The sequence below is a fragment of the Populus trichocarpa genome, chromosome 1 (genome assembly GCF_000002775.5).
Source record: "Populus trichocarpa isolate Nisqually-1 chromosome 1, P.trichocarpa_v4.1, whole genome shotgun sequence".
NCBI classification, from domain to species: Eukaryota; Viridiplantae; Streptophyta; class Magnoliopsida; order Malpighiales; family Salicaceae; genus Populus; species Populus trichocarpa.
Window position 1 is genome coordinate 22,925,466 of NC_037285.2, and position 11,162 is coordinate 22,936,627.

Here is an 11,162-nt window from a genome sequence, read left to right on the forward strand (position 1 = left end):
CTGACTTTCTTAGGGCCTGTGTAAATAACATTTTAACTCTTGTAGTTTTCAAAATGGTACAAATGGGTTCTTGAAGTAAAAAAAGCTCTCCGTCCATCTGAACCTTGAAACTTTTGCTGCAATTTCACACAAAGTTTTTAACAAGTATCAATAAACTTTTTTAAAAAAATAATTTAGTTAGTTCATTTTCGAAATTTCTTTTGTAAAATAGTTGCAATTCTTTTTATACTTCCATATTATCACAAATTTTAGCACATTCATCATTAATTTAGTTCTTGTTGTGTTTAATTAATAGGTAATACTTGATCATTAAAAAAATAAATCTTCATGTAGCAATTGAAGCTTGAAATATTAATGGAGGAAAGAAGAATTATTTACAAAAATATGACTTTTAAAATTAAATTAACAGAATTCCCTAGAAACAGCATTGGAATATTCTATTATTTTCAAAATCATTTCCAGACTTTATGAGCATAGCCAAATTAGGTATTTGCATGCATCCTAGAGGGATCGCAATAATGCAGATGAAGCAGTATGATGAGATTTATACGAAAAAAGCAAAGGCACAAATGGTAGACTCTTTACTAGCATTATATTAGTACAAATCCCTGTTTGGGGGATCTTAAAACAAACACAACGCAGTTACAAATGCTAGGATATTTAGTATCATAAGATTTACAGATAATTATACCAGGGATTGCATTTTGCCGAACCCTTTACACTGAGAGTGTGGAGTAATACGCTTTCGGTTTTTGTGAGGTGCAGTTTTGATTCAAGACAGTTAGACATTTTGCAGCATGGATCCTCTCTCTTCATGAGCAATTTGTGCCGTAACTCGCAAGTCCCAGCAACTCCGGACCTTCCAGTCGAGGATTGTTCTCAAAGCTGCAAGAGAATTTAGGATTGCTTAGTTTCCCAAAGGAGAACTGCAATTTTTTTTATACATGCTTTTCCACTTGTTCACATATATATTATATGCGAGGCTCAAATGCATACTCTTTACACATATATTACAAGTACGGAGTTCTGATAGATATGACACATTTAGGTCAGAGCCCTCCATCTTATGACTGATATGTGCTCGTACAAATCTAGGCAGAACATAGGACATGAGAGAGAATCATGTTTATCTTGCTTCCAGGTAGCATACAATTTGCAAAACACAAACCTTCAAGCCACTGGTTTGAAGAGATGCAATTTAAAAGCTCAAACATGAATTTCACAGTAACATAAGCTTCAAAAGCATCATTAACGCAATGTGGTTGTCATGGTAATCTAAATAAACAAGAGCTGGTTGATGTGGTTTTAAATTCTCCAGCACCCTGACACTGGGAAAAAACTTTCAGGAGTTGGATTTGAAGATCCAAGTAACCATTTGGCATTGAGGTTTAACTTGCTTTCTGTCAAAATTTGAATCTTTTTTTTCCTTCAAGATAAGTTTTTTTAGTGTTTTTGGATCGTTTTGATGTGTTGATGTTAAAAATAAATTTTAAAAAATGATAAAACATCATTTTAATGCATTTCCAAGCAAAAAGCATTTTGAAAAGCTACTTCTATCGCATTCTCAAACACCCTAAAACTCTGAGGAAAAGTTGGGGAATGAAAGAACCTAGCATCACACTAAGGTCTATAAGTACCACGTTGGGACCCTCACGAGAGTATGAGATACCAAACAAGGGAAACACAGCTTTTTGCTAAATCAAACTCTTGATTATTTTGGTAAAAAAAATAGGTGCCTAAGCATGAAACATAAGAAAATGCAAGTCAATATTCATGAAGGAAACCGAGAGGGAGGGAGAGGGAGAGAATTTACTTCTATAGAAAAGGGCAATCATGGACAAATAAGAAATCAAGACAGCGTAAATAAAAGTAAGAGAACCTACTTGTTCAAAGGGATGTGTTCAAAAGGTCCATTAGTAGGAATTGTTCCACATAAATCATTGCTCGAGACATCCCTGGAGATACAGGAAAGATGATGAACTGCTTTAAGCTTCTGACCATTTAACCTAACTATCAAAGCAAATAAACATGCATATTCATGAAATAGTTTCAGGAATAATCTAGGAATTAGTCAGCACTTATCTAGAAGAGATATTTTATAGGATGGATTTTGTTAAAGATGAGGAAGCCACAAGGCTCTGTCACCTTCTGTTTTAACTATGTTCCACTACAGTAAGGCCTTTCACGTTCATCTTTTTTTGCTCTGTGCTGCTCAGAGCATGTGCCTCGGGTTTTTTCCCCTACAAGTTGACGGTGAATCATGGGCAGTCCTGATATTGATTTCTTTTGAGGATTTTGTAAGTTGAAAGAGTTGAATATGGCAATTCTTTTTCAGTAAATGGGTGTGATTGCACGAGGAACATTTTTCCTCGAGGGAATAAATGTACAGAGTGCTTTCAAGGTTATTTCCATAGCTGATGATCAGAGTACTTCTTTTTTTCATACTAAGAAATCCTTCTTTTATCCAAAAAAAAGACGGAGGATGGTCCTTACACAACTTTGAGGCTTGAAACATTGGCGAGATCCCTGGGAATGGGTCCAGTTAATCGGTTATCATTAAGTCGTCTGCCAGACAAAAAAGACAATAAGAGAAATGAGAGACAATTTATCTTGCAATTCCACATAAACAGAGCAAGTATATATGCCGGAACCTATACATACATGCATAACGAGAGAGGAAGAGAGGGAGAGATAATAGTTTTCAAGACAAACTAATAAATTTGGAAAGCAAATGTACCAAACTTTCAAACCAAAAGGGACAAAGAGAAAAGGAAAATCCTTTAAGCATTTAATCATACATCATAGTAGAGCTTCTTGTACTCACAAAAAGACAAGGGACTTCAACTTCCCCAGTGAAGGAGGAATGGTCCCTGAAATGTTGTTGTTGTACAAGTCCAAGCTAACGAGGCTCTTCAAGTTACCTAGCTCAGTGGGGATAATTCCTTGAATGTTGTTTTTATAAAGCTCCCTACACCAGAAAAGATGAGAGAGGTCACAAGTAAGTAAGCGAAACCCAAACATTAGATACAAGCGACTCTGCATCCCTGAATAATACCCCCATACGGACACAACAAAGGCCATTGATTCAAAATTAAAGACAAGCCAGAATTAGAAACTATTCCAATAACTTTGCAATACTATCATGAAGAAGATAAAGGCAGGAAAACATACAGATATTGCAAATGCTCTAGTCTTCCAAGTTCAGGTACTAGATGTCCAGATAGATTTGAGTTCCCCAAGTCCCTGTAGCAGCATGAGATATGAGAAAACAAAAAACATTACACAATAATTCTAAATACATGTTGAAAGAATTAATAAGCACGAGGAAAAAAAGACCATAGTTGATGCTAATTAAGGCCAAACATACAAACTCTATGTTGGGGAACAATCATTTTCCAAAAGATACTGAAAAGCTAAAGAATAGAATATGTCAAAGGCTGTAAATCAAAATACATAGCATACTAATCAGAATTTGATATATGACAGCATATGACAGGATAGAGCAATGTGTTTTTCCAAAACAATGATGATATTATATAGGCACTGAGATCATTTTTAATGGAACTGTAACCAAGAAAAGATAGTTGCTGCTTTTTTCACCAAACTACTGAAGCGTTAAATGTTTCCTGTTTTTTTATAAAGGAAACTATCAATAGGTCAATTAATGTTAAACAGCAGGAATGGTAAAATTATTGCCATTCTAAAACAATAGAAAAGGACAAGAAAGCTGATCGACTAAGAAATTAAAAATATCAGAAGGTAAAATTAATAGTCTAACATGACAAGCTAGAGACATAACAATATGCAGCATAGAAGCCAGAAACTGTCATCATTTCTGACTGCTTAAGTAAGTTCATAAAAAAATATAACATTTGGGCAACAGGACACCAAATATTGCATTTCTCACTTCACCAAACAGCATTAAAAAACAAAACAAAAAACACATTTCAAGGTATATATATATACAGTGAATCCCATAATCCACACAATCACTACATATGCTTTTAAACATAGGGTAAAGGAACCAACAAATCTCCTCAAACTTTACACATGCCATTACAAGTAATTTTGTAACTATTTTATTTTATTTTATTTTTTATCATCATAGCAACTAGTCACTGAAGCATAAATGAAATCCACAAAGTCAACCTTTGAAGACCTCACCCAAGGCATCTTACTTACATATTATGCAAACATATTCTATAAACTAAGATCAAATTCTCAAAGGGCAAAGAAAAGAAACCATGGAGAAACAACTCAAAAAGTCGAGGCAAGGTACAAAGCCCAGAGGACAACGAAATCTTACAAGCTCTAAACAAATATAATTCATCAAGAAGTGTGAAAAACATGGAATGTAGTGGCAATATCTATTCTTAAAGACTAACAAGGCTCTAGGAACCATATAGGAATAAAAAAACATAATCCATAAATGTTTAATTTTACACCAAATAACTATATGAATCAAAATTCCATAAAATCTAAACATGAGAGACTATTAGGTACACCAGGAACGTACTCCCCCTCACAAAAACATGGATCCCACCATGAAAATAATTCAGGGGTCTCACTCTATGTGAGAGAAAGGAGTATAACTCCATACCTACTGAATAATTACTCTGTGATGATGATGGTGATAATCTATCATGAACATAAACACGCACGGCAGCACCCTATAAAACAAAAACACTTCTAACAATTTCAACGCTACTAAACATTTTACACTAATTTGATCCATATATTAATTTCAAAGACGCCTTCTAAATAAATATAAAATTATAAAGCTACTGACTAAACAAACTCAATAATTTTAACCTAAATCATTTATTTATCTATCTATTTTAATTTCAAAAACACCCCCACAAAAATTGAAGCAGAAAATTAGAGTTACAAGCAGAAAAACCTAAAAATCCAAGAATTAAAAATTAAAAATTAAAAAGCAGAACACAAATACTCCAGAAAAACAACGGATCTTCCAGGTTCCAAATGAATAAAAAAATAAAAGCATAGATAAATAATTTATAAAGATAGATGAAGAAGAAATAATTACACGCGAGTGACGCGATTATCCTGGTTGCAAGTGATGTGAAACCAAGTGCAAGGGTTAACAAGAGTCGGATCCCAGCTCTGGAGAACGTTATCCGGATCCGACAAGCTCTTTCTCAGCGTAAACAAAGCATCGCCTTCTGAGTTAGCATTCACCACAGTCAAAATTACAGTTACCACGACAGTTAGACTAGTCCATATCCATGTCTGTGCAGCCATGGTAGTGAACGATGGTGCTGATGTCAGCTCGTCCGCTGGTTCTCGGGGAGAAGGAGAAGGATCAAGTTTTAGGGTTTGGTTTGTGTTTCAAAGAGAGGGAGCGTAGTTTACAGAGTCAACGAGGGAGAGGATGTAAAAGTTGGATGGGGAGAGAAGGGAGGATCGGCTTTGGGAATAACAGAGTAAAACATGGGGCATCTGCCTCTTACTTTACTTCAATCAAAAATCATCTAGAAACCTATAAAAAATATATATATTAATTTATATATTTTATTACAGCAACTCTACTCAGTAAAATTTAATTAAATTGTTGAGGATATGATTGATCGAGTCTAATTTAATTTAAATTTAGCTATACCAATGTTAATTATTTATTTTAAGAAAAATAAATGATATTAATTTAATTTAAAAAAAAAGTAATACACAATAATCCAGTAACTCGAAAAAGAATTGGAGCTAATTACTGAATTGTATACTATAACTATGATATTTTATTTATTTTATTTTATAAAAAAGGACATTTTCTTTTCTGATGCTAATTACAAATAAACCCTTATGATTAATATTCTCGGAACCATGAGAAATCAATAGAAATCTGATAGAAAATTTAAATTTAAATTGATAATTCATATATTTTATTTTTTAATATATTCATTTATGGTCGTACCTGCTAGCTTTTTTTCTTCCTTTCTGGGCTCCCGCCTTTTACTGGAGAGAAGGTTCTTGGAAAGATTTGGTCGCCGACGATGATGATGAAGCGGGGCTCCACCTGGGTTGCTGGGTTAGAGTGGGGATTGAGGAATCTGACCAGTTCCACTACATAAAATATAATAATTTAACTTTGGGTGGACTTTACTTTCGAATAAATTCCACCTTGAGGGCCACGTCATCGTCTCCTCCCCCTTGGTGATGATGGGATGCTGGAGAAAGTGGGATTTACCTAATCAATTGGCATAGCTTATCCCACTCAGAAAGATCTAAGATGGATATAATTTGTTTTTAACCAGGCCAATGACAGGAATTCAAAAGTATAAAGAGAAAAAAACAAGGACAGCTGCTATGATTCAAGTTTTGTTTCTGAAGAGGATGTTTTTTTCCTTTTTCCTTTGACTTTTTATATTCAAATTTTAGTTGAAGGGTTGGTCGAGGACTGTTTCTTCTTCCTTTTTACCTCTTGTGTTCAAGATTTAGCTTACTCATAAACATTTTTTTCATTGGAACAGTATGATGGCGGATCTATCCTTCCCACGTAAAATCCTTTACCCGATTACTAAGAGCATGATGGTCATTGAACAAGGCTCATTTGGTCGTTATCAGAGTGTCTAGGGGTGATTTAGTCTTTTCCCCGTTTTAAAAGCACAATAAAAGATAAAATATCATTAATGTAAAAGTTTAGAAACGTAAGTCAATTCGTGTTTTTAAAAAAGTTGACCCCACACAACATACTCTTACATGTTGAAGGAGTCTACGCTCTCTAGATGGTGCGAGTGACACCTTCTAGTCTACGCTACGCGTGTGTTTGTCATTGCGTTTTGAAAATGCTTTTGAAAAAATTTAAAATTTTTTTATTTTTTTCTTTGCTTCAAATTAATATTTTTTTGATGTTTTCATATCATTTTGATGTGCTAATGTTAAAAATAATTTTTAAAAAATAAAAAAAATATATTATTTTAATATATTTTAAAATAAAAAACATTTAAAAAATAATTAATGCTACACTTTCAAACACGCTAGTGATGGAAAAAATCAACTACGATGTCTTTTTTCTTGTCTCACTTTTTTCTCTCATAACCTGGAAAATCACGCTGTCCATGGAAAAATTCATGCAAAAAGAGGAGAACAAGGAGCAGCAATTACTGAATGAGCGCGCCAGCTTACAATGAATTGTGCAAATTAATTGATACCCTTAATCTAGCCATGGTTCTAGCCATTATTAAAAAGTCCGATGGCCTCTTCCTCCAGAGAAAATCTTCAGGCTCGTCGTGAACCTCCTCGTACAAAGCATGTGGGATTCCTTGTGATGATTTATGACTTCCTAGCTGTGGCCTCTGACACTTGAAGCTACAATGCACTGTCGAATGCAGAGCTATTAGGACCTCAGGACAGTTACGTAGCCTAGTTGTAAAACCTCATGGATCAAGACTGTCGACCTGATTCTAAAACTTTTTAAAAAATATATATAAAACGATGTTGTTTTCACCGTTGACTTTTTTGGTCGGGTTTTGTTTGAGTCAGTGGATTAATCTGGTTTTTTAACCGGTTCAACCATTTTTTGGCATTGTATACATGTCACGTGCATGCATGGGAAACAAGAATACGTTAATAATGTATAAACAATGCATGAATTGAATATATTAGTGCATAGTGTTTTAATTTACATGATGTTGTCAAAAAAAACAAATATTTTAATGCACAGTATATATAGTACGTTTAATTCTATTATAAAAATTATAAAGAAATACAAATGACATGGGGCTTTTCACTATTAACCCTTTTACTGTTCACCAAGACACAAATGATTAGAGCAATATCATCATGTCATTATCTTTGCCAAAAAAACTTGATAAGCATTCAGTTGGAGGTATGATTGTCTTTTTCATGTGATACATTTGACATTAAAAGAATAAATGGGGATAGAATGGTCCGTTCAAATTTTTTAGGGTTTGACACAGTGGAATGACATGACTGTCATACACCTGACACTAGGGTTAGACATGTCTGTTAGACCCAAGTAACTTGGATCTGACACCCTTGCCTAACCCAAGTTACACCTTCCAGACCCGAGTAACTTCGGTAGGCGCCCCTGGCAAATCCAATTAACTTGGGTCTCGCTCCCCTGCCTAACTCATTTTTTCAATAGTAGTAATATTTGTTAAAAAGAAATTATTAATAATGATGATGAGAACAACAACAGTAATACCAATAATAATAATAATAATTTTATCTTTCAAATCAAATATATGATTTTTTTTTTCAATGGTAATAATATTTTTTAAAATTTATTAATAATTATATTAGTAATAATAGTAATAATGAAAATAATAATATTTACAATATTAATAATAATATTAAACATGTCTAACCCAGATTCTTATAGTTTTAAATTTTACCTTTCAAATCAAATCTATAGTTTTTCTTTAATAGTAATAATTTTTTTTAAAATATAATAGTAGTAGTGGCAGCAGCAGCAGCAGTAATAGAATATTTCAATGATAGTTTAAATATTTTTTTTAGAAAAAATAAGAAACATTTATAAAAAAAATTAAATAGGATTTCTGTCTAGGATACTTCAAGAATAGTTTTAAATATTTGTTTTAGAAAAAATAAAAACATTTATAAAAAAAAATTAATTATCATTTTTGTTTATGATATTTTAAGGGTTGTTTAAATATTTTTTTTTATAAAAAAAATTAATTAGGATTTCTGTTTAAGATACTTCAAGGGTGGTTTAAATATTTTTTATATATAAAATAATAATTAGCATTTAGATTTAGAATACTTTAAAGGTATTTTAAATGTTCTTTTTATAACAAATAAAAAATATTAAAAAATAATTAAGTATGGTCGTCGGACCCCTCACTCTCGGGTTTGCTTAGCTACCAAGCCCAAGGCTCTTGGGTCTGATTTGACCATGAGACCCAACCAAACCTAAGAGACTTGGATCTGGCATGACCGCGAGATCCAAGAGACTTGGGTATGGATTGGCCATCAGACCCAACTATTTTCGGTCTGGCATGGCCGCCATACCCAAGGTTCTTGAGTTTGTCATTGCCACCAGACCTAAGATACTTAAAATGTTCTCTAAACTATTAAGATTTTTTTTACATTTGAAAAAAAATTGTTATTAACTCACCGCGGAGTGCGAGCTAATATGCTAGTACAATATCAAGGAAAAGAAAGTCAATAAAAACAACAAAGAAACTAAGAGGGAGATGTTTTTACTATGCACCATCTCTGAATTCATGACTTTTTCCACTTTGCTTATTAAACTTTTTTCCCTTTAATTAGATTTTCTTGTAGCCTAATTCAAAGCTAATTGCTTCTAATTTATTATGTAAAGGCATAATTGAAAGACAGGAGATCGAACTAAAAAAACACAGAGAAACTAGGTGTTCGTTTTCAAAAAGTATCTTTTCATCCAGAACTTAATTTCTTTTATTTTTCAGTCTTTGGTTTGAGGTGTAAGTAGGAAGTGATGCGTATATGGAGGGTAAGAACCCTTGAACCCACAAATAAGATAAAAACAACTCATTAAAGCCAAAATCAAGTTGATAGAAAAACCTAATCTAATAATTATTTGAACCAAAATTATTAGACAAAAGATCTCAACCCGATGATTATAAAGAATCAAGAATTACAAGTATAAGGATGAACACCAAAAACACAGCTAATCTTTGATAAGTCTTGAAGAGTTTAATGAAGAACTAAGAACACGAGCAATCTCGCACACACACAAAATATTCTAAAATAAAATCCAAGCTAAACTATTATAAAATAACTAAACCCTAATAGAACCAATTAAAAACAACATGATGCCACGTATTCTATTTGTTTGTAAAGAAAGAAGCTGCCGAGCTTTCCTTGTAGAAAACTTGGATTGTCGTCCAAATACAATGCTTGTACAATCAGGAAAACCCTTCAAGCTAAAACTCCTTAATTGCCGACTTTAATGTCATTTAAATAAAAGGATGGTGCTACCGACTTCGACTCACTGTAAAACAAGGAATTCTTGCAAAATAATTAATTCCAAGCTGCCAACTAAGAATCCCTGGAAAGTTAGGATTCAATGCAAAATAAAAAACCACTTTCTGCGAAAATACTTGCTGTCCTCGTAGAAGGAGGAAGCTTGCCTTGCAGGAAGTCCATAAACCATTAGAAAACTAGCAGTGTCGCCGCTCTCCCTTTTCTGCCGAGCTTCTCCGCATGTTCAACCCGAGGTGGATCTCTCATTTGCATGGATTACATTAATTAAAGCATGTTCTTCGTTTGTTGAAGTTTGAAACTTGTATTGGCTAAAATATACTGAATTAGTCTGTCAAAAACTTCTTTAACATTTTTGGCCATTGATACTTTGATGATGCTTGTAAGATCCTAATAAAAAGTTATCTAATTTTCATGATAGAGAGAAAATCATTAATTAATACTGTCACTAACCACTAAAATGATCGGTGTTGGTATTAATAATTTCATTCGATGAGATTTCATCATGTTTCTTTCTTATGCTTAAATTGCTTCAGAGAGTATATATGATCTCGAGAAGATTTTCATAAGATTTTAAGTTGATTAGACGAATTAATTTACAAGAGATATATTTCTTGAAATATGATTAAATAACCATTATTAAAAATAATAGTCATGAATAAAATTAATATTCTAAAAAAATAGTTATATTCAAACTATATATTTTTTCCAAATACCTTTTAAACTTATATTATTTTTCTAAAAATTTTATTAGAGCTTGTCATTTTTTTTATAAAAAATCCTATTTGTTAAGGGAGGCATGTTAATGGGTCCTTTTCTGTATTTATATTGAACCCCTGGCACGGAGCACTTGGGTTGTTTTATGGGCCATCGTGCTAAAAATAAATTTATTATGGGTTTGATTTTTTATTTTTGAGTGAAAAGTATGAGCCGAACTTTATAAAACTTGACATGAAAAAGTTGATGTAGCTAGTTGAATTCACCGGATTCTCATCAAATCAGGGTGAAGGGAGTATTTATTTGGGTGGTTATAAATTGTTTTATTTTTTAAAAAATATTAAATTAATATTTTTACATGATTTTTAATTATTTTGAATTGTTGATATAAAAAAATAATTTTATTGCATTTCTAATTAAAATATGTTTTTAAAATATAAAAACTCGAGTAATGAATTGGGGGTGACCATTCTAAAGTTTAT

General features: G+C 32.6%; 1 protein-coding gene across 1 annotated transcript; it reads right to left on the reverse strand.

The window, feature by feature from the left end:
* Nucleotides 1–562: 562 nt before the first annotated feature.
* On the reverse strand, nt 563–5,484 carry LOC7467964 (leucine-rich repeat protein 1). Its single transcript, XM_002299747.4, has 6 exons — nt 5,048–5,484; nt 3,172–3,243; nt 2,825–2,968; nt 2,494–2,565; nt 1,884–1,955; nt 563–885 (listed from the first exon to the last, which is right to left on the reverse strand). The coding sequence occupies exons 1-6, from the start codon at nt 5,260–5,262 to the stop codon at nt 813–815; spliced, it is 648 nt and encodes a 215-aa protein (XP_002299783.1). The 5' UTR covers nt 5,263–5,484; the 3' UTR covers nt 563–812.
* Between the last annotated feature and the right edge of the window lie 5,678 nt (nt 5,485–11,162).